Here is a 25,098-nt window from a genome sequence, read left to right on the forward strand (position 1 = left end):
GACAGTATTCATACTTAATGATTGTCGGTACGACGCTTGATACGTAAAACAAAAACAGATTTTATTTTAATTTGATAAAAAAACAAAGTAAGAAAACAAATATATATCTATATATATATATATATTTTGGAGGTTATGTTTGTTTGTTGGATTACATGACATGTATTTCGGGAACCGAAGCCTGAATGTTGTTTCCTGACAATGGAAAATATGAACATTGCTCGTTTCTTTTTTTTTGGAAGCCTGTTGAGAACTTTGCGTCTTGTGGAACATATATTCCCAGTCGGTTCCTGGACTCCTGAACCTGTCTCAAAATGCTGTCGTAAAATATATTAAACAAGCACGAATGGCAGCAGCTTGTATTCATTTATCGGTGATGTGATGATGGTGTGGCGTTTCGGAGAACACGTGAATAGAAATGAATGTGGAGGGAACCGTAGCTGAGGCTGGGTCTTGACTCTGTCATGTTCAAAAACCCTGCTCTCGATGGCTCCATCCCCAGGCTTTTCTGAGCCTCAGCAAATAAAGCCTGAATCCAATCATTTCTAGTCTGTGTCTTGGGAATCGATAGGTCAGGGTCTTCTGGCCTTTGGTCCTTTCGGCTGACAGTTTTGTGCTCAAATTGAACATGTGATAAAAAAAAAAAGGTCTGCTTTTAATGTCATAGTAAAACATGGATATTATACTGAAGGCTTGTGTGGATGTTTTCATGTTTATGATCTGTTGTAATGCTTGTGGTTTTTTGTCTTTGAACAACTGAATGTGAAACCTTGAAACTCCCCACTCAGTCTTGAATAGCTTTTTCCTTCAGAGTGAACATAATGAACAAAACAACACTAACATTTGGCTGACTACAAGTTATAGCACATGTCTAGGTAGCTGTCATATCTGCAGTGCCATTTGGAAAATCATGATCTATGAAGTTCACTCGCTAGCAAGCTAGCTATTTAACATCTTATGCACAGTACAGTTCTTGACAATTGCAAGTGTACCTTGCACAGTGTACAGGGGGGCTACTGTGGGATCACTGAAACGGGAGAGGACACGCCATACAAGTTCTTGATTTGAGGAGTCGTCACGTGTGCCACCACCTCTGAATGTAGCTATGAATGTTTTCCATATTACTAAGCTTACTGTTCTCTCCCTGGCCTATTTAAGAGGTTTCTATGTACAGAACTCCAGGATGTAAAAAAAAAATAATAATAATTGCGTTCCATTTCCACGACGGCGCCTGGCTATCTTTCCACAACACGTAACGGCTAGGCCTCTGTAGATGGATCAAATAAATGCTCATTCTTGGCGAATCTCCTCTTCTGCCTCTGTCCGATGTGCGTTGTGTCCATGATGCTTGCAGTCTTGTTGCCGGTATGTCCTTGTGTCGTCCCACGGCTCAGCTCACGGAACCCAGCTCTGAGAGAGACCGACCTACAGCTCACAGCCGTTTGCAAAGGCAGTGGCGCCCGGCACGTTACCAGATCTTAACTGAGTTGCACTGTAATGTATTGTAATTGTAATGACTTCAGACTGCAGGCACTGAATTTCAGCAATAATCGTTGCAAATTCATAGTAGCTGTTATTAAAGCTAAGTCTGGGGTAAAATGTTTATGTGAGCAATGACATTTCAGGTGGTAATTAACAAGATGGCAACAGCACAGAAGCAGCACACAGCAGGTGCAACCAATCAATACTCTGGTTCAATACTCCCTCAGTACTATGATGGCTGTCATCATAACCGGTGTACCTTAAGATTTTGTAATGTGGATTCCCATTATCTCCCCAATGTTAACATGTTATTCTTTTATTTAACCTGTGAAAATCAAACATATTCATAAGTGATACAAAACGAAGTTTAAAATCTGTACAAAAAATGCTGTTTAAAAAAAGTCTGAATTTCCTGTAAAAATCACTATTAAATGAAAATTGGGTCGCGTGATATTTGCAATATAAACGACAGGATAGGTTCAGGAAAGATGGCCTCACACAAAATTAAATACCCAGAATTCCATAAAGTGAACAGAGGAAGTTACTGACAGTCCTGCGGAGTGAATATGAAGCAGACATTCGCTGAATTGCCGAAAAAGTACGGTGGCAAAGAATAAACAACATTCAGGAACTCATGGGTGTGTGTGTGTGTGTGTGTGTGTTTGTGAATTTTCCGTTAAATTGCGTCTTCTCAAAAGGCACATGAAAAAAAGACAGACGCTCACAGAACAGATCCGAGCCTTTCCTCGTTCGCTGTGATGGAAGGTCCTTGTGAGAAAAGCGGGGTGCATTTCCCCTCCCCCTCCCCTGAGTGGGGGCGGAGTCACCTCCTGGGGAGCCCGCCCTCCCTCCCGCTGACCCGCCTGCAGGAGGCGCAGCAGGCCGTCCTGTAGTAGGAGTACACGCACAGGCTGGCCTGCACCACCACATTGCAGTTGTAGTACATGTCCTGGCAGCTCTCATCTGGGAGACCAAAAAACACCAGTCAATACTGGGGTATCGTTTTCATTTCAAATGCAAATTTCTAAACAACTGCCATCTTACCGATGTAGCAGTTTGAAACTTAACAACACTTGAGCGCTGTCTTCTCCCTAAGCATTTTTCACTTAATGATAACAGCGATACAGTTCTTGAAAACTGCAAGTGTATTTAATAGGAAACGGAAAGCAGATGCACTTACGGTGTAATAAAGCACTTATGGCATTGTGAAAGTGTGTGATTCGTTAAACCTGCGGCGTACCGATTTCCGGGACGCAGGGCTGCGTGTTGCACTCCTCCCGGTCCTCCGGCATGAGGAAGGGGTCGCAGCCCCTGCTCTCCGTCATGTCGTCCGCCAGGCAGCGCACCTCTCGAACCTGGTACCCCCCTTCGCAGGAGCGCGAGCACTGCGAAAGGCGTGGTGGCCGATATGTTCTGATTGATGCTCTTTTGTTTTGACTCCATTCATTAGCTGTCTCAACCTTGGACTGAATGACCTTCCTTAAGCTTTTCATTAAAGAGCACTCACTAGTTGACGTTACTGTGCAGGGTATGCAGGTCTGTGCAGGTCTAATAGGCCTTAGGCTCTGCTGGCTCTCCTATTCCTTTTAATAGATTAAAGTCATCTGAATATAGGTCACCTTGCCTGAAATTCCAGGTGAGTGGTAAATTAATTGCTTGTTTAAAAGTGACTAAAACCCTGCAGGACTCTAGCTATCCAGAACCAAAATATCCCAACTCTGCATAAGATTAATAAAATAGAACTAATGGGTCCTATTTGACTGGGGCAATCCCTGCAGCAGGCCGTGATAAAAACACATTGTAAACAGCTTTAGTGCTATCAGAGCTGCTGTCTGAGGGTCGGGTACTCACCGAGCTCCACTCCGTGACGTACCACTTGGCGCCGCACCTTTTGAGGTGGCACTGCTGAGTGTCGGCTGGGCGGGGCAGGTGGGCGCAGTCGGAGGGCGGGGCCACCTCGAAGCTGCCGTTGCTGTGCAGCAGGCAGACCACGCTGCGGCTCTGGGTTCCGGTGCTGCACTCGGAGGAGCACTGGGGGAGACACGACAGGGGGCGCCACTGGGGAGAGTAGCTCTGGACCTCACCCGACTGATCGGTGCTGGCATTGCCACTTTCAAGCCCAGGAATGGGGGCTCGAGCTCAATGTGTGTGCAGCATATGAGGACAAAGTACTACAGATCACTAGGCTTTTGAATTAAAACACAGAATAGATGAGAAATGCACTGATGATGTGTATGCATGTAACACATAATGCACGCGGTCTTGTGTGTGGAGGGCACACTGGCTTTGCGGTGCTTTGCTCTGACCTGCCCCCAGGGCCCGGTGTACCAGTCCGGCTTGTGTTGGCAGGGGCCGAGGTCACACGGCATGCGGTCGTCCGGCCTCTCGTCCCCGCAGCCCTCCAGGGGCAGGCTGCTGATGTGGTTCATCAGGCACACCACCGTCCGGCTCCGGATGCCCTCCCCGCACTCGGCCGAGCACTGGCAACGGTGCAAGCGTACATTACATTACATTCAAGAGCAGATGCTTTTATCCTGAGCGACTTCCGGCGCAATGGAACATAAGCGTATCCATTCAAGCTGAATGAGCGACAGTGTCAGACCAGGCTAACAACACTCCCAGGGCAGTGAGTGTGAGCACAACACCATTACACTATAGACAAGGCAAGCCAAGTATAGTACCATACATCAGTCACTAGATCACAGAATCCAAAACACATCACAATACTACATGTAAAATAAACAGCAAGTAATACAAGTAGCAGGTGTTAGGAGGCGGGGATTGAGGTGGAACGGAGATGCAGTCTGAAGAGGTGGGTCTTCAGTCTGCATCAGAAGATGGCCAGTGATTCTGCTGTCCTGACCTCAATGGGGTTTAAGCGCGCCCTTAATCACGATAACAGCCCCTGCACAGTGCCAGGCTCTCACAACATCAAAACTGTGCTGTAATCACAGTAACGGCCTCTCGCGCTGAGCCAAGCTCTGACGCCAACAGCACAAACCTTTCATCACGGTTAAAGTCCCCACTTCGCGGCGAGATCTGATAACATCAAAACCATACCACAATAACAGTTCCCACAATGCACCAAGCTCTGAGAGCAACACAAACATACCCCTAATCAGAGAAACAGTTGCTGTATTGTGCCAAGCCCTGATGACATCAAAACCACACAGTAATGATATTAACAGTCCCTGCATTTTGCCATGCTCAAAACCCCTTATTTCAGCATCTGACCTTAACTTTTTTACAAATAAATATGATCCCATCTTCCTTTGCAAAGAAAAAAAAATCATAGTCAATTTAGGTAACTGGTGAGTCCAACAAACTGTTTTTGAATTTGTGAAATTGTGACAGACAGTGAGCCAAAATTCACGACTCGATTGACCCCTGGGGATCAGCCCCCCACCCCTCCAGAGTCTAAACCCCCCCCCGCCCCCCCGCCTCACCCTGTCACTCCAGTGGGTGAAGAACCAGCTGCGGGCGCAGGGCCCCATGTCGCAGTTCCGCAGGTCCTCGGGACGCAGCTTCATATTGCAGTCCTCGTCCGGGACCACGTCCCCCAGGTTGTCCACGCACTTGACGTCCCGCACACTCTGGCCGACCCCGCACGGCACAGAGCACTGAGGGTGTGATGGGGGGGGGAGAGTCAGGGAGATGAGAGATGCGTGTGAACAAATATAACACGATCCACAAAAATGTCATCACACAAGGACACAGTGACTGTTTAACGCGGTGTCACAATGTTACCTGGGGTAGCCCAGAGCTATAACTACTGTAGCTGTCAGAACATCGGAGACACATAAGAGACATGTAAGGGTGCTAACTGGTCTCAGAGTGACGTGTACTGGGACTCCCCCTGCTGTTAAATCTGGTGCTGTGGTGTGCGTGCTTGTGTTGATTTGTTTCCGAGGGTTCCTGCCGAATACAAACCGAGGTCCACTCAGAGCGGATTTGCCACTCACTGCAGATCTTCAGCTGGCAGGAGGCGCTGGTCTCGGGCTGCTCGAGGTGCCGGCAGCGCCTGGGCCCCGCCGGGACGACGCTGCCGTTCGCCAGCGGCTGCCGGCACAGGACCTGCCGGTGCTGGGTCCCGGGGCCGCAGGACTTGCTGCATTCGGACCACTCGCCCACGTCCCAGCTGCGGGGGGCGGGGGGGGGGGGCAGGATACAGCATGAGCCAACAAACCACATGGGCACACAGCGACAGCCAGACAACCCCTGCAATCTACCTTTCCATCCTGTTCCATCTGATTTTATACATTTATTTAGATATAACTCCACAAGCACGTGCAATTGATGGATTTACTGACATGTCAAGGATACTAAATGAGCTGATTCGCACCATATTTGGCCTAATAACGAAATATTTGGTAGTAGCAGCATTGCTACACACCTTTATAAAAATTAAGTGAATTAATTAACAGATTAAATATGTAACTGCAGTTATGCCATCTTCCTGCTCTGTTGAGCGTTAGAATACACCGAATCCAGGGTCAAACTTTGTGTGTTTGTTGTGTGCATTTTGATGTTGCAAGTAACAACTGCATTGTGTCCAATTACCAAATTATATAAAACGTACCCAGCATGCAATCCATAATCTCAGTTAAGATCCACTCGGCTCGTCTATGTACTCAGCTAACACCTGACTAGCCAGCTGGCTGGCTTTGTCAATTAACCAGCATCTAGATTGCTAGCCATCTTTCCCAACATGTTACCTAATTACCTAGTTACCTCAGCTGACAAGCCAGTTATCTACCTGAGGATTTAAATGTAAGTGACCCATTTAGACCACCTACAACCATATTGATTCAAGCATGTAACACGCATTCAACAGAAGGAATACAAAGCAGTAATACATTTGTGTGTAAAGCAATAACTATCACACCTGGAAATGCATTTCTGCAATGCACCTGGAGTCAAGTCAGCTTGGAGTTCAATTTGTACTTTCATTTTCAAAAGAATTCTATAAGATTATTAGAAATAGAAATTAACTTGTGTGATTTGAGGCATGAAATAGTTTGCTACATTTAATTTGGCATTGATTATTACATTTTAACCAGCTAAAATAGTTCCAGAGCCCCAGTGGCCTCTCCATCTCAAGGGCCTGACCCTGTGATGGTAAGCAGACTTGTTGTGTTGTTTTGCCTCACTAGGAGGATGTGGTTTTAGTTGAGGACAAGAGGGTTTGGGAACCTACAAGGCGGGGCACAGCTGAGTGTTGCAATCCTCTTCCTGAGGTACAGGTCTCTGAGTGTGCTCACAGAGGCTGTCTGGGACTGGAACGCTGGTCTCGAGCTCCACGCAGCTGAACACACTCTGATGTCTGCCTACCAATCACAGAGGGAGGGAGCTGTGACATCACTGCATGGTTGCTGACTGGACCAGGCCTCCTTTTCTAGGACAGAAACCAGCTAGGGGAGTTTAAGTGACTGTGACCTGTGTGGCGATCCAGACGCCTAACAGCTCAGATGTTTGTAATAAAAACAACATAAAGCATGTGCCACAGTATGGATGTTGTAACTTCATGCAATGCAGAAGACATTCTTCAACACTTCTTTCACGTCTACGCGACATAGGCCACCTCTAAACCAGCGCAAAACACTTTACAGCACTCATAAATAAGCCTTTTACCAAGTGGGTGTTCTGTACACACAACCAAACACTTCCCCTGAGTTTCATTGTCAATCTTGTTGTGTAAGAGAGCAATAAAATTGATTTCAAGCTCCTATTGATATACACATGACTGAACAGCAGGTGAACGAGCGCCTCATTTTTCAGAGAAACAACCTAGGTGCATCCCTGCTGTTTTCTTCCCCTTTCCACAGTGCCGAGAATGAGGGTCTTTGATGGTCGCCGTCTTTCAGCGGCGGGATTTCGGCCAGAGCTTTGTTCCTTGCTGGGGGGATGGAGGTATGCCAGAAAGAGGGACTCTCTGTGATTCTGCGCCCAAGAAATCTAAATTTCTCTGTCTGCTCTGAAGTCAATCAGAACCATATTGGTCCCCTCCCACCAAAACATGCAACTCGTCCAAATTTTTTTTTTTTTTTTGCTTATCGTTTTCGTGATGTATTTTTCCCCCTCGCAAACTGTAGCCCTTTCGGATTTGATCATGTACTCCGGAGTGATTTGTTTATCATTAGCTGTCCGCAGTTCTCTGTTTTCCATTATCTTGTGTTTCGCTAATTATGGAAAGCCAAGTTTCGATTCCAAAATACGTACAATAATCCCATCTTGTAAAGGTTTTCCATTTTCAACAACCAGCTTTATTGTTGTGGCAGACTTGCGCTGGCTCAGGTCCTTCTCATGTCTCTAGCCCTCCTGAGTCAGCGAAGGTTCTTGGTTTTCTTTTCCACGCACACAATGTATTATTACATAAGTGTAAAGCATCGAAGAGTTACAATCACCCGGTCTTTCAGGCCTGTGACAGAGTGGGCCTTGTAAAATGTTCCTATTCAGCAATGCACCAGAAACAGTTTTCAGTTTGGATCCAGCTGTACTCCAGCTGTATTCATTGTCATGTGACAGAATGCTGGATTTAGCTGATTGAGCATATGTATCTTATGTAACAGTGGTTTGCAAACAGAGGTCCATGGAAATGTGTAGTTATGGGCATGATGAAAAAGTGACACTTAGCCTTAACCATGCAGGTACACCTCAATATACGCACATGAATGGGACTATGTATCACGGGAACATATATAAGGCACATTTCCTGACAACCTGATATTGGCTTAAATTAGTTTAATTGCGCTATACCATGTTTTTATTCGATTTAAGAAGCTGTCCCAAAGTTTGAGGGACCCACTAATCTGAGGTTTTCAGGTGACAAGGAGGTGCGTTTTGGCAACTCAAGGTATCAATGGCGTCTGGCACATTCATGAAAAATCTCATCAGTTCAATGGTGGTCACAGCCAGGGAATAGATCTGACCCCAGACTGCAGCGCCTAGAGAGACTCTGACCCCCACCCCAGCAGAGCTCTGCTGATCTCAGTGCACCTTATGGACCAAAGTTTGGAAAAAAGCAGGAGGTTGCGAAACAAACCTGAGATCCAAAGACTGTATGGTGGAATGTGCTGCAAATGACTCAAATGTCGATAAAAGTTTTATATCTGAATAAATAAAATGTCGCCAGATGGGGCAAGATAAGCGATGTGGGGGGCAAGGCATAACTTATTGCTGTATTTTTACATCATTGCTCACCCAGTAAGTAAGGCTGACCTTTTCTTAATGTATAACTGACACAGTCTTGGCTGCGCTCATGGTCCACTAATTAAAAACAATGTGATGTTGATGCTACACGTATTTGTTGCTTGACAAGTAAGTTGTTGGGGAATGTGTGTGTGTTTGTGTGCGAAACTGGCTGTTTCCTATTAGCTGGTGTAGCTGGATATCCCTGCAGACACAAGCCCAGGAACATTTAACTGTTAACAAAGCTATGCATCAGACGTACACTGGTCATACTCTACAGTAATTTCCAACACTGAGGTAAAGTAATGTGCTACATCACATTCACATCAGGTTAGTGTCAGAGTCAGCACAGGCATCATCAACTTTTCGATGTAACAATGTGTTGGGTAGCTGAAGCACCTGCTTGTCTCTGATTGGCTAAGAGCTCCTGGTCTTTTCATCAAAGATTATCATGTTATCATGGTCTCACTCACCTTTCAACACCTCTTACAGCACTACCACTTTAGAGGTGCTCATTAGCTTTGACTCTAGAATGCCACAAGCATTGTTTTAAGGCACCACCATATCTTCCTCTTCACCGATTCTCAGTTGTAACAGCTATGTAAGGCGCAATATATTACATTACAATATTATATATTATATTACAATATATTGCACTTAGCAGATGCTCTTATCCAGAGCGACTTTCAGCACAACAGAACATAACTGTATCCATGGGAATGTGAAATATCTCCAACAGTGGATGAGATATTTATCACATTAATGATATAGACATAGAATCATAACCGGTTATAATTAGTTTCCGGGTTGTGATGCGGTTCTGTGCCCCCAGACAACTCAGGCCTGTCCAGATTCATATCTTGAGTTCAGGATAACTGACTGCCGCATCATTCTACCCCAGACTCCACGCTTCCTGTCCCCAAGACTGCAACTCAAGACCTTCCAACATGTGCCTATAAAAAAGCGGGCCTTTCCTTGCCGAAGCACACACCGGGGACAACGCTGCCGTCGAGCTCCACCCGGCCGGGGGAAGCGCTGCCGAGCTCTCTCTCAGACAGGCCAACCACAGCGGGGAGTATTGACATGGGACGGCGATAAAACACTCAGTCTGTGCATTCTTTCCTCAAAATCTCTCCCTGAACACCCCCCCCCCACCTCCACTCCACTCCTTGCGTTTGTGTGCAATCCGCAGGACACGGCCACATCCAAAGGCAAGCAGCAGGTTTGCGTTAAACCGCCGTCTCATGATTAAATAAAAAAAAGTCATTTCAAAACCCCCCGAATGAATTGGAGCGTCTGAGTTTCATTATCTTGAGTCGCTCTCTGACTCTATCCATCACTTTCAATGTTGTCATGGGCATACACAATGACGTGTGCTGCGCTACACTAATGACTTTCGATGCTAGAGGGTCTAAACCTCTCCGAGGACCCGAACACGCAACATCATTATTGCTCAGTTACCATCAATATCTATGGGTATCAAGGCTAATAAACATGCCAAATGAGGTTATACATATTTAACATATTAGGTCACTTGCATGTTACAGCCTTTTAATTACTGTGGCTCCCAACTGAAGGAAAAAAAAAACATTTCTCACCTGTTCCACAGGTGGCGCTGCAGAGCGTGCTCCCGGTGCGTTTCCAGCCGTAGGGAGAGAGCTGCTCAGGACCGACCTGGGCCCCTGGGCTCTCGGTGGTGGGTGAGAGGAGGGGGTCGGAGGGGACCTGGTTGGGATGGGAGTTCTCGTTGCCGTTGTTGTCCAGCAGAGAAAAGCCCTCCCCTTCGATGGTGTGCAGCCCCATCGTTTCCCCTGAAGAGAGAGGGACACAAGAACGGCAGTGAACGACCAGAAAGTGGTGGAAAGACACCACTGGAAAGAGGGAAAGACGCGGGAAAGAGGCGGTCAGCCATATGGAATCGCTTTGGCCCCTTCCCGCGCGCCAGGGACCGCTCCTTCGCAAATGAATCCCCGCGTTCCGCTGTCCTCTGGTTCAGCGAGCATTTCGGTAATGTTTCGTATCAGTTTCCCCCCGCGCTGTTGCGCCGCGGTCTTTAGCGGGCCGTGTGCTCTGTCGCTTGTTTTGCGCCGCGGCGTGGAGGGAGCCAGCTGGTTGGGAAAGTTGCGGTCGCGGTCAGAGCGCGGTCAGGTCGATTCAAGGACAAGCCGTCCTCCGCGGGGGTGTCCTCAACCTTAGCGTGAAGGTCGGAATAGAGTACTGCTAAAAGCTGAGCATTGACAGATGGAACCTGCTCCTAATAAAGTCCAGCAAAGAAACGCACATGAGCTGATGCAGGAAACAAGCTCTTCTTTCTCATGCAAGTCCAGCAGCTTTCACTCAGTAAATTTCATTGTGGTGTCCTGCACCTTTTTTCACCCATAAGTTTCAGACAGATGTCAGCAGCAGATGTTGGCTTTGCCCCTCTCTCTGGGTAATTGGAACAGCTCGGCACATGAGCACGCACACACGCACACATATGCACACACTTAGGCTGCCATGTCATCATGTGTTTAAACTCGATAACAAGCTGAGCGGTGAGAGGGAGTAACTCTAGTACAGTGCAGCAAAAATGTAAGAGGATGTGAACGTGAACAAATGCACAGCGTGTATACTCTGGAGTAGAGGGTGCGAACACCCTGTGCTAATCACTCCATTTTTGCTGCACTGTACTAGAGTTACTTTCATTGTCACAGCAAAAATGGAGTGATTAGCACAGGGTGTTCGCACCCTCTACTCCAGAGTATACACGCTGTGCATTTGTTCACGTTCACATCCTCTTACCTAGTGCATTCTGGGGATTAAATCCAGAGAACCAGAGACAGAGTGCCTGTCAATGCAGCCTCATGCAGATTCACTGATCTTTATCTACTGTGGATGGGCTGAAGTGGGTACAGTCAGTGGCATCAGTGGCCGATCAGACGACTTTAACATCAGCACACCAGTTCAGATTCACAGCCTATAGCCTAAAGCATGATTAGTGCCTCATCTCAGCCTACCCACCTTCCTCTCACCCCACACACATCTGCAGTATTTCACCCTGACAGAAACATGCAGACACAACAGCTATTAGTGGTTAGGCTTTTCCAGTGAGGGTACGATCAAATGAAAGCTATGTCCTCTCAGCTTTCAAATGCGTCTTGCTCAATACAGTTTCTGTTTCTGTTGAATGGAGTGTTTTGGTTGACAGTCTTGGATTAAGCATAGATGTAATATCATCCTAAACCTAACGTCAATGTAATACCATACCAAACCAAATATGGATGTAATATTGTACTGAACCAAACATGGATGCAATATCGCACTGTATGAAATGTGGATGTAATATCATACTGTATTAAAAATAGCCAAACTAAATATAATTTTTCAATGCTGTTCCCCCTCTTTCACCCAATTTTGGAGTCTCAGATTATACTCTAGGCCCACCCTCACTGTACACTCTCTGTGCTCACACAGGAGAGCTGAAGCGAATCAAGTCCTCTGATATACTGGGATACGCGCCAATGGCTATTTTTCACACTACCAGTCCCTCAGCACACAGTTGCTGTGGGGTCTTGTCATCATTGGCTAATGACACGGAGGGGATCAAGCCTGAGCTGTAGGACTCAGCCTGCACTTGGAACAAACATTTTGGCCGACTGAGACAAATTACAGCTCTCCTCAGATTGGCTCTTAGCAACTTATTCACAAATCCTGTAACGGTGGGGACATTTTTGCTTGGGTTTGTATCTTGGCAAAAAGCCTGTGTGCTCTAACAAGATGATGGCTGATTTTGGCTTGTGGTGTAGCTGGCTGGGTAAATGACTGATAGACGCCATGCTTACCCAGGGGTAGGATGTGAGAGGGCGGGGCTGGCTGGGAATTGTGGGTAGTCACTCGGGGGAGGATGTACTGGTACGACACGCTGGGGTCAGGCTGCTGGTAGATCACCTGGAGTGGGAGAAAAGTACATTACTCTCTAACCAATCAGAATTCCTCAAGCTTCATCAAGCTTGTCTTCGCAGTGAACGGCCTCAGGCACACTGCAGTCGGTACTGATGCAGCACCTGATGGACACTGTAACAAAAGGGTTAAATTTGGTTGGGTTGAATGACCGAGCCAGTAGGTCTTCATTAAGATTCAGTGCGATGATCCTGAATCTGTGATCAGGGGGTTCTAATGGGAGTCCATTACAGCTACAAAAATGCTCCACAGTGCCTTCTGAACTATCCAGACAAGTGTCAGAAAAGTTTGTGCTGATACAAACTATTTCACTTATGTGTTCAGGTGTGGCCCAAGAGAGACAATTCCCAACCACTCTAAAGAAGTTACAGAAAATCACAGTGTAAAAATACCTTCCAATTTTTTTGGCTTGTCTTAATCCACATACATATTGAGAAAAGCGTCTTTGCCCAGGCCCCTGGATTACCCAGCTCAGCGCTTCAGTGACCTGCGGCCTGCTGTGTGGGAGGGCCGTTCGGCCCCGTGCCTCGCTCTGACAAGGCCCCGATTGTTCAGCCGCGGGGTGGAGGGACTCACATAGACGTGCAGCTCCTGGGTGGTGGGGCCCGGGGCGGCGATGGACTCCCCGGCCCGGCTGCGGATCTCGTTGGGCCGGCGGTACGTCAGCTGGGTCCCGGCGGCGAAGAAGACGCCAGGCCGGTCGATGGCCCAGCTCCCGCTGATGACGGACTCGCCATCTCGGGTGAGGATCGCTGAGAGGCGCACAGACATTGGGTCAGAGTGCACACAAAAGTATGGATAGTGAGCTGCTTCATAGCAAACTGCCTGACCTTTCAATGTTCCCATCTATTGCACTGTACTGTTATTCACTTATGCTCAGCTTAAAAAGAATATAAGCTTAGGATATAGCTCAGTTATGAATGTGTAATAAAGCATCATTATACATTAATCATTCTACATGAATTATATACTTTTAAATGCACTTAATGTAGTGAATGTGAATGTATTATTAAAGAGAAGGAAAGAGAAGGAAAAGGTGGCTGGACTGGGAATCCACACAATGTTACAGTGTGAACTGTTGCTATGCTCTCTATATATCCTTTTAATAATCTGCAATGCAGTTATAATTATTTATCAAGCATGTACAACACCACCACATTCTTTTAACTGTCAATGTTAATGTATATCCAGTCTGAGACTGAAAACAGAAAAAAGAATTTGAAAACAAATCATAGGAGAGGGGATTCTTATGACTTACCACACACACAGCAAGACAAAAGCCTCAAACAGGCAGATTTATATATCGTACATATATATCTTATATATCTTACATATTCAACAAATATCTCTTACATATAACTATATCTTACACATTCAGCAAATTACTGTCACTTGTATCACAATGCTTTGTATTTCATATAAAATATGAGCACTGCCTAGAGTATCCAGTGATGATATATGATAGTATGTTTGTCATTGTTACTGTTGAAAGAAACAGAATATCCATCAAACATTTCTCATGATGCCTTTAGGCCAGCCCATATATCAGTGTACAGGAAGAGGAAGCTAGTTGAAAAAGGAAGTAGGAAGTAGGGGACAAGTCTCCAGAGCTTCTCCTACCCAGGTAGTTCCTGCTCTTGGTGAGCTCCTGTATCTTGATGTTTTTGGCCCCGACGGGAATCTCCAGGATTTTGTGGTACCCCACGGATAGCGTGGAGCGTGAGAACGTCCCACTGACCACCTCACAGGACGAGCCATCACCCTCGCACACTCCACAGGCGTCCACCTGGTGCCCCTCACACCCCGAGTCCTGAGGAACACACAGACACACCACGTGAGCACACACACTCAGCAAAAGGCTGGAGAAAGGCTAGCAATGTGGCAACTGGCAATTAATTTCTTTCAGAGGTTATATGAAAGGACCACAAATATCAATGCTTTGTACCTTGAGTTTCCCATGCTATTAATAAACCGACAACACCTGCACTCAGCAGTACTCACTCTTATTGGTATGTGCCAATTAAAATGAACAGATGTTATAGCTGATTAATCTCTTCCCAGAATACTTTGGTAAAATGTAGCAGTTTAGGGTTTTAGAGAGGGAATAACAGTCACACATAGAGCTTGACAGAGTTCTGTCAGAGCCGAAATCTAGGAGTTGGTTCTTCCCTCTGTTTTCTTCCCTCTCTTCCTCTCCCCCTCTCTCTCAGTATGCTCTTTCTCCCACTTCTTCCATACAACGAACTACTTCTTGTGCTCTGTCTGCATTTCCTTTTCTCAGAAAACTACTATATTTTGATATTAATCTCCAGGAGCTGGCACACAATGTGACAGGGATGTTTTTTCACCATCGAATAGCTTCCCCCTTTTGGCCCCAGCTAGTACTCCATGCTCTACAGTTGTGTCCAGCAATCTCACAATCCTTCTCACCGCACCCATCTAAACAAACTAAAAATACTGGAATTGCTGCACCTATGGCTAGACAAGAGGGTGAAGTGTACTGAGCCCGTTGGATGGAACAGCTTTAAATGGACAGATTCGTGACATTTTCCCTGTGTTTATTAGAAATGCTGTCTTTGAAGCCATTGATTCTATATGAAAAATACATTTTTATTGTAAGCTGTACAGAAACACATTTAAAGAAAGGCCCTCTGTCAGTCTCTTGTCTCTTTGCTGAGAGGTCTGGCATTAGCCAAGTGCGACTGAGGTGTTGAGCTGGACAATCATCACCTCCATCTCCGTCTCAGGTTATGGCAGATTCCCATCTCTGAACTGAGGTGGGGGGCGGGGTGGGGTAGAGGACTTATGAGTGAAAGGAGGCATGGAGGACATATTTGTAGGTGAAACCCTGCTGTTGTAACCTCAAGAAAGGTGCTTTTGGAGACACAAGTGAGTTACAGAATTGGTGAGTTGACAGACAGAAATTGATAAGGGCGTCACCCAATAAGTAAATGGAACTGGCTGGGCATTGTCCAATAGGTAAATGGAAGGCTATGACTGTGGATAGGCAGGCAAGACCTCACCCGAACCCATTCCCTTAGTCCCCACAGGACAAATAACACTGACCAACCTGCCAGCATTGTGCGTTTGCTACTCCACATCCCTCCTCCACATCCCTCCTCTGCCTTAAGTTTCTCTGTAAACTCCCACTACAGCAGGTCCAAAGTAGGAGGGATGCATTGGAAAGTACCGTGCCATCAGCTTATACTCAGTGCCAAAGTTTTCCTGCGTTTATAGTCCCGGATACAGCTCCAGCAACCAGCACCACCCACCCAAACCTCAACTCTGCATTTAAGCTTTGCTCGAACTCCGTGGCTTTGCTAGAACTCCATGTCCCTCTGCTTTCTGCCCAAGTGCTCGTGTTCCTGTCCTTTTGCCCCATTGCTGTGCAGTCACTGTTGAAATGTGCTGCTTGATCGGCGCGGTCTGTGCCATGACAGGCAGTAAATGATTAGGGCCTTCGGGCAAGTGCCCTGCGGCGACTGTCATCATGCCTGTGCTCAGACAGAAACACAGAAGCGCACCACAACTCCGCAAATCAAACGCTCTCTGAAGGCCTTCCCTCAAGATCAAGGAGCCGAGAGAGCCATAACTCACAAACACTGGTTTTTGTGGCCTATAAAACAGTGTGTGCTCTGAACGATGCGGTGGCACTCTCTTTACGATCCACGGCTGTCAGGGACAGACCGACCCCACTTGTGAGTCAGTCGGTCTGGGGTTCTTCAAGGCATGCGGAGAACAGGACCGTCCAATCAGGAGACTACACACTTGCAACCTGAATTCCCCATGAGTTGCGCTAGGGTGTGTGGGCTGTGTGACTCAACGTATTCCTAAAGGGGAAAATACTACCAGTGTTAGCTCACGAAATGACTGTGTATGGCAGTTTGCACTCTGGAGCCAGGCTGTAATTACAACTTGATTATCCTCTGGTCAGACATATCACGAAGAATCAGCAGAGAGTGGTTTGACATTTTAATGTATACAGTGAGCTATGAGAGGGATTAAACACACATAATCCTACCTACCCGGTTCAGACACTTACAGAAAGACTTACTGTGCAATTTCACTTTCTGCTGAAACCATGCCAGGGATCTGCACTCTCTCAAGTCGTAAACACATATAATCAGGATGATTTTTTAAAGTGGGGCTAGTTGCTTAAGCTGTGTGAGAACAGAAAATGTGAAATGGCAATTTGTGTGAAAGAATGGATATTTATGTCAGCAATCCAGACTCCTGTGCAGGGGAAGAACACTTAACACGGCCACATTGCTGAGGCAGGAATATTCACACCCAAAACACTTTGGCTTCAAGGTAGACTGTCTGTATTTAACCACATCACACCCGAGGGTTCCAAGCAAGTTGTGAAAAATATATATCCACCAAATTTTTTTTTGTTTTTCAACTCTATAATCAAAATAAATGACACTTAAGAACACCAATAATCATAGAAACCTGGTCTTCCCTCAAAATTGTAAGCATACTTTGGAGTTTGGAGTTGTTCTGACAGAGCGACCAAGAAATATCCAATCATGCCACTTGGTTAAGCCCCAAGTCTAAATGACATTGTTCAGTCTAGTTGCTGTTATGTAGCTCTTTAACTCACCAGACTTTTGGTGCTGTATAATTGGTCAGTTATGACTGGAAAAAAATCATACCTGTGCTCTTTATGCTGTGTTGTGACTCCACTAGACCAACGACCCACAAGCTGAGACTCAGCTGACAGCCACCTTCATTTCACATGCTGCAGATGTCACGGCCAATGATTTGCTGCAAATTTTATGCGATGGAAAACAAGATCGCCCCCTTCAGCTTTCACTCCCTTAGCCAGGAATTAGAGAGCTGAGTCCTGGCGCTTTGAGCTGAATTAGAACGGAGCAGCGCAGGACCTGGAAAGCCCTCAGCGCTCTGCAGCATTCCACTATAGCTGCCATAGTAAACAAATGGAATATTTAGAGTCAGGAAAATCACTTTTATAAAGCCACGGTGTTTCTCGGTGAGTTTTCACTACATATTGTGAAAGCAAAAATTATAATTAATGCTGAAATTAAAGTTGTATGGTAGTAATTGATCAGACTGTATGTTAAAGATTATATGTTGTGATATTTTTGTAATTGTATGAGGTAAAATATTGTCCTTCTGCAAAATAATGGGATGAATATTACTCTGTGAAGCATATGTGAGAGGGAGCATACGTCTTGGTTAACATTACTATTCATTCTGTCGGTCCTAATGCATTGTTCCAACAACACCCATAACACGAATACTAGCTGCTCTTTGTCAAACTTCTGGGCAAGCTTCTGTCATTGCACCTTTTAAAAGTCAAACAACCTGCGTCTGTGGTACTTGCTTGTAATGAGAAATTGAAGGGTGCAAGGTACAGGGCAAGATGTGGAGGAGTTTTCCACTCCACCATCTCCAAGACAGAAAAAGAAAAAGAAAAAGAATTGCAGCCCAATGGAACGATATGGCCCGACATGATCATCCTTTCTCTGTGATGCCAACTTAGAGTACAATGTAGAGTACAGCACAATGTACAATACTTTGGGTGGACTTGGCAAACAGAACCAAGCCAACGGCTGATGGGAAAACCAAAAAAAAAAAAAACTTGGGAGAGCTTGATGTTTAGTATTCATTTGATAGAGGCAAACAGTGGAAAGAAACCATTCCTTGTGACCATTCCTGGCAACCAATTTCAGCTGTTATTGTTCATGCATGTAAGTGGTAATACTTGAGGCGACAAGGATACCCTCCTATAAAACCACTATTTCATTACCATAAGAATACAATGGATTGGACCTTGCTAGAGAATCATAACCTCTCTTTACTTGAATTTTTTGGAAGTTTTTGGATGACCAAAAGCTGAGAAAGACATTAAACCACCAAGGATGTGTAGTACAGAATTATCTATACTACAGAATACCATTTATGCCGTGATAGCTTTAATTACTATGACCAAATTTCTCTGATATTTACATTGTCACACATTCTGTCATTTGAGAAATATTGTGGAATATGATAATATGTTTCAGGCTTGTATTCAGACCTGCCTCTTGCATAAGTTAATGGCTTCAACATGGTTTTTGCCATTTGCAAAATGTCACCCCTCATTTCACAGTGCACCCAAGGTGGCGGTGACTGTGTAAGTGTACTCTGCGCTGTTCCAAATCCGACACCGGACACCTGTGAGAACTTAAGATGAGTCACATTTTGTTTGGGTTGGCCCGTGCATTCATTCACCGTGAATCACAAACCTGGAGCTGAAAAACATTTTAAAAAATCGTAGATCAGTCAGGTCTGTGGTCCAAAAGCCCCTTCTTGGGGAGTGAATGCATAGCCCTAGAGTCGTGAGTTCACAGCCATTAGCATTGCTATGCGTGATGTCAGGATGGCTCAGAGACAGAGTGGTGAATGATGAGAACGGGAGTCTGACTCATGTGTGAAGTTAGCTGTCCCACGGTGGAGGTGAAATTATCAAAGAATGCTGCCCACCGTAACTGGCCAGACCTTGCTGCCCAACAAATGAAGTCAAGGATGGCGCAGCATCAAACATTTCCTTTTCGGCTCATTTATTGTTTATTTGTTGTGTCTGAAATAAAGCAATTTATTTGACGCTCTGATTTTGTAAAGCCAGTCAGAGGAATCAGGCTCCAATTAAAAGAACTTGTTTGTCTGAGAGGCACGTGGCCGAGTTCCCTGCATGAATTTCAGGTGTTTTCCTCCTCGTTCACATTGTACGTGAAACGTGACAAAACATCTCCCCACAAAATTACTTTTCCAAGAAGTGACTGTATGGATCGACTTTATCCATGGTACTGATCATGCCATTCTTCACCTCAAAGCTAACCTGTATGGATCCAAGAAACATACAGTACATTCAAATCTTGAAATACCGTACGTTAGCTATTGTACGTTAGCTATTATTCCTCTTGTATCCACTATTGCATTTAACAGAATGACAGGTTATGTTATGACTTCTACTACCAGATTGTGTCACTTAAGATTTAGCATTGTCTCTCCTCTTAGCCTAACCTTCTTGTATGCAATCTGGTACATTGCTCTGGATAAGAGTGTCTGATTACATGTAAATGAATGTAAGTGGAGTGATTTTACAGGATATTGGAAGCTTTGTGTGTCGTTAGCGCCTTAACTCTCTGTACTGCTCTAGCTATGACCAATGTCATGGAGGTCTGCCCCACATGATAAACTGTATTTATGTTGGGCCAGGCTGATGCACTGCCATTATTTGATTGATTTGTCTAGTTGTAGCTGTCAAAGGTAGAACAATCTGCCTGTAGAAAAATAAATACCACATGAAATAAGTGTTGATAAATGTGTTAGCCACTGTCATTACTGCAGCTGAACCTAGAGGCTTCAAACTCCAGACTTTGCATGTGCCTATGGGAAAACTCATACAGACATTTTGGCCAAAGAAATATCTTATTCACGCTGAAATGAAATGGTAAAACCCACAAAAGGCTTTGCAACGGATTGCTTTTCAACTAGCAGTCAGTGTCACGTGTTATTTGTATAACCTTTTTGTGTAACACTGCTTTCCTATCTCCTGGAGACCAGAGAAGAAGCCTACAGATTCCTGCAGAGGTATCCCAGAATCCTAGTGGTGAAAAGAAGCCTTTCAACAGAGGCTGGTCTGCAGTTGTCTGTAGTTTTGCAGTTTAAAGTAAGTGTTGTTAGCTTTGACACAGTGTGTATTTTTTACCAGCCAGCTGCAGTACATGAAAGAAATCACATCTTACTAAACATACAAAGAAGTTTAAGTGGGGGTAATACAAAATGACTTCTTTTGCAGACACTGTGTACTACCATAATAGTACTTCTGGCATTATGTTTCACTGGGTCTGAAGCTGGAGAGATGTTTTACATTTCCCACGAGTGCCTCTCACAGATGGACACGATGTAGGTCATTCATTTTCAGATTTTTATGGCAAATTTATATCGTTATGGTGTTTTATTGAGTCTGACTAAGACCAAAAGCTTCAAAAGAAAAAAAATGATTCCTTTCATTTTATACGCTTTATCCTTATTGTATATGTTTTGGAGCATGGTAGATTCCTCAAAAGACTCCCTCTTCTTCTTTTCCTTCTTTCTCTACTTCTCAGTTTCATTCCTCTTATTTTGTGAATTGAACTCTTTTACGACACCATCTGGAATGTGTTACGTTACCATTACCAGCCAAACCTGCCAGTGTTTTGATTTACCTCTTGGATTAATGTAATCAGCCTGTAGCACATCATTATATTCTTAAGGTCACTCTTCTAAAAGATTCTATATAATAGCAAGATATCAATATCTATGCATTAGATTCAAAATTTAATGTCCCATCAATGGAATGCTTTAACGCTGGACTTTCTTTATTCCTCACCTTAACTGGGCACCAGAACTCCTTTGCCAATCCAGGAAGGAATGCAAAGCGCACAGTCTCTCTCTTTGATGGTCTCTGTCAAGCATTTGGCACTGGGGCCAGTGACTATTTGGCACACAGCTCTCCTTTATTCCGAGGCAGGAGTGCCCTGAAGTGGACGTTCAGTTTGGATCCAGAACTGCACTGTGACTGATCGCCGTAGCATGCTTTCTGGAGGTAACTAGAATTCTGTCTTTTGTATCGAGTTTGTTGGTGGTCTGTACCGCCAATCTAAATGTACTTATGATTTAGATCTGTGGCCTGTGCTGTGTTCCGTTTGCTTGGCATCTTTTGTTTGCCAGGCTTTTTTTTGCTGGTTCTTGAACATCATGTGACTGGATTACCCAGGTCCAAAGGGCCGAAAGGCTTAAAGTTTGCCATGATTTCTCTCCTCCTGTCTCTTATGGATTCTTACAGCTACCCAGCATTCCTACCTTCGCACAATTTCCTGTCCTTTTTATAAGGCAGCTAATCTGATAATCCTCCCTATTAGATATGTACTCGCATCATTACATATGACAAATGAGTGTCGAAAGGGAGCTTTGAAAATACCACGGTTGAGAAAGGCAATAAAAACCCAAAAAGCACTAATATCATCATGCGTAAGAAGAAAAACGTCAAGGAATGTAGAGGAATGCGTAGGAGAACAAGGAGGCAGCTGTATGAGGGACCGGGTCCAGGTCTCTGCGTTCAGTCCTTGGGAGATATTCCTGATCCTGATCTCTGAGCTGATTAAAATCTCACTGCCCATTCAGAGCAGGATGGCAAAGACCAGGCAAATTGAGCCACTCACCTGAACTCCACACACCTCTCCTTCTCTACAAATACATTTCTGTTGCATACTCACTGAGTAACCGCCTGGCAGAACAACAATGCACTTGTTGATCGCAGCATTTGAGTGATGTTGATTGGTCAATCTGATTTTATTTTTCACAGCACTCTTCACAATGGGGGTTGTCTTTGAGAATGTGCGAACCGCAACACTAAGATTCAACAAAGCTCAAGATTTCAAGTAATAGGATACAGCCGTAATAATTAGGTGTTATTTTGTTGGTATTTCAAGCTGTTGACAGTCAACAATGCCGGCTCAGTCACATAAGCTCCTGCTAATACAATATGACGTGTAACGACTTTCCCAGTAACATTCAATCACGATGGATCAGTGTTTCTCACTGTTCCACATTAACAAGGACGGAGAGGTTAAACTGAGGATGTATAGTTCAGTACAGCCGGTCCTATCTATGGCTTGTCTCTGCATTTGAGAATAGATTATGAATGCTTTTATGGTAGGAAAAAAAGAATGTGATGTGAGTCGCCCTTACTGGAAGGACAACCGCAGAGATTGCAGAGATTAGCAGCGTGGTGACTACGTCTGTGTGACAGGAAGCCGGAATGATTATAGCTGATTGGTCTGTCTGAGTGCAAAGCCAGAGAAGAACAGAGTCATCTACACAGGGATTCAAAGCACCCCGGTAACTCTGTATCAGTAGTGGTAAACAACAGCACATTACAAAGAGATAGAAGAAAGACTATCTTTACACCTGCAAATTCTTTCTAAATACCAATGCACAAATACACAATGTGTCTATAAGGTTCAGAAACCCTTGGGGGGCAAGAAAAGCAAAAACTTCTTTATTATTATTACAAAAAAAATAGTTTCAGCCTGAACCCTTCATCAGGGTAATCTCAGTGCTAGATTTATTTTCCTTTAAGTGTTGCTGAATGTTTTTATCCTTCCTGTTTTACTCGTTGATTGCAGCAAAACAATTAAAAAAGCCAGGATCTAGAATTCAGTCATGCACGTGACCTATTGTTACCTCCTGAGCAGGTGACAGCTCCCTGAGTCAGTACATCTCCAACACAGGTTTCCCAGGTCTCCTGACTTCACTGCACTACATTACTGATGCTAATTACAACACCACCATCAAGGTAGCATGTAGACACTCCTCCCATCAGACATGCACTGACTGAAAAAAATGCATGGAACTGTTGTATATTTTTGTTGTTGATTATACATAATCACAGCATTGATAAATGTAAATGAAAGGTCATTTGTCCATTTCCTTGAGCTGTAGTCAAATTAACAATATTCTAAGGATACACAGCTCCGGCTGTGGAGTCTGTGCCTCCACTCTTTTCTGCTTATATGATTCCCATGTTCAGATTCACAAGAGAAGGCTGGTTCACAAACGCACATTTTAAATAACACCCCCCTTGGCTTTCTACCTCTGCCAAACAACATTACACTCGGCACAAAAAATGCCTTACTCCGTAACAGTGCAAGTGAAGTACTATAATTTAGCTATTATGTGCTTCTAATTAAATTAGAATCATTCCATTCCCCTAATCGCTGTCTCTGTGGATGTAACGGCGTAGAATTCCAGTCTCCGTGCTGATTGGGCAAGTTGTCTAACATTCGAAACGCGACCCAAACCCCCGTTCTCATGCCCGGCGCGGAGACTGTCGCAATGAAAAACACTCTCTGTCGGATTCCCAAACCCGGTGGATTACACAGCCAGCGCATTTTCCATGCATGCCTACGGTCGGGACGGAGCCAGATCTCGCATTATTTTTAATTACTACAGAAAGCCCCAGTCAGACAGCGCGTCTCAATGCAACATCCCCCCCCCCCCCCCCCATGCTGATCCTACAACCAGTATAACAGTCTGTCTTGAGTTTTTGGGAGAGCGCCTTACCCTGCAGCGCCTATTATCCTGCAGCCTCTCGCTCTAAATCCCAGCATATTTGTATTAATATGCCGATGAAACATATTAAAGAAAAACATTCCGATGCGGAGTCCCTGCTCAGGAGGTGGGTTTAGATGCTTGCCGCTGCAGACCTCCGGCTGTGAGAGAGCGGGCGTCCGGTCCCCTACCTCACCAGGTGAGCCCTTGGCCACGGTGTCCCAGGGAAGAGCTCCAGAGCGCAGGCAGCAGCAGCAGAGAGCGAGGAAGGCCACACAGGCTGTCCTCTTCCAGGGGGACGCCATGGAGAGAGAGAGAGAGGGAGAGAGAGAGAGAGAGAGAGAGAGGCGAGTGTGACTGGATTTGTGTGTCTGTGTGTGTGTGTGTATGTTGGGGGGGAGAGAGCTCTTCCCCCTGTGAAGGGCTTTATCCGGCGATGCTGGAAGTGCGTCTGTGGTCCTCGTGCACTCACACTTCTGATAACTACCCCCCCCCCACTCCCTCCCTCACCCCCCCTTTCACAAAAAGCACAGACTCATTGGCACTCTCCTCTCTCTCTCCTCTCATTTTCTCCTTTAGTCTCTTTCTCTCTTTCTCTCTCTCCCCCCCAACTCCCCTCTCTCCTAGACTCTCCTCTGGCTTTTCCTCCACTACCTCTTTCCCTCTATCTTAATTTTCTCGCCTCTGTGATTGGCCCGCTTCACATGCTCAACACCTCTATATCTTCCTCTTCCTCCCTGTCCTGTTCCAAACTTCTAATTTACACAGTAGTTTTTTGGAAGGGCCAGGACTAAAGCCAGACACTTTTTGTAGGAAAAAAAAGTAAAACAGTCTCACAAGTTCACTCAAAGGTTTTCGAATGTCTCCCCTTTTTCAGATGCTCCTCTGTTGAGCGTCCCCGGAGAGTGCGGCGTTTGGGTTGTCTGCGCTGGGCTGGCTGGTGGGACAGACGCACGGACTTACCCCCGCCTCCCCCGGGCCCGCGGTGCCAAAGAAAACCTCCGCTCTGCGCAGATCCCGCTGAGGCCTGAGACACAATACAGGACAGAGCCAGAGAAAAACACAAACATGGCACATTCGCCCTGTAACACATTCATTTTCTCCTCTCTGCACCTTCCCTCTCATCTCCAATTCTGTAATTCTGCTCTCCTCTGTTCAGATCTTTTATTAAGCTTTTGCCTGAATTTTCACAAATGATTCCAATACAGTAAAGCCAGCCATGCTACCATTTAAAACCGACATTCCCTCAGCCCAGCTAAATACAGTAAATTCAGCCTTTCTCTTCAAATGCTGTAACCACCAACTCAAGTGCAGGAAATGCAGCAATACATATCAAATGCTGTATCTCCCAGTTCAACTGCAGCAAATGCAGTGTAAACATTAGCT

General features: G+C 45.3%; 1 protein-coding gene across 1 annotated transcript; it reads right to left on the reverse strand.

The window, feature by feature from the left end:
• Nucleotides 1-2,305: 2,305 nt before the first annotated feature.
• On the reverse strand, nucleotides 2,306-24,058 carry LOC118793663 (thrombospondin type-1 domain-containing protein 4-like). Its single transcript, XM_036551892.1, has 12 exons — nucleotides 23,904-24,058; nucleotides 14,230-14,419; nucleotides 13,186-13,361; nucleotides 12,492-12,597; nucleotides 10,269-10,481; nucleotides 6,680-6,809; nucleotides 5,413-5,620; nucleotides 4,929-5,102; nucleotides 3,789-3,962; nucleotides 3,334-3,513; nucleotides 2,723-2,867; nucleotides 2,306-2,445 (listed from the first exon to the last, which is right to left on the reverse strand). Exons 1-12 carry the CDS (start codon nucleotides 24,015-24,017, stop codon nucleotides 2,306-2,308), a joined length of 1,950 nt encoding a protein of 649 aa, XP_036407785.1. The 5' UTR covers nucleotides 24,018-24,058.
• Between the last annotated feature and the right edge of the window lie 1,040 nt (nucleotides 24,059-25,098).

The sequence above is a fragment of the Megalops cyprinoides genome, chromosome 18, assembly GCF_013368585.1.
Source record: "Megalops cyprinoides isolate fMegCyp1 chromosome 18, fMegCyp1.pri, whole genome shotgun sequence".
NCBI lineage: Eukaryota > Metazoa > Chordata > Actinopteri > Elopiformes > Megalopidae > Megalops > Megalops cyprinoides.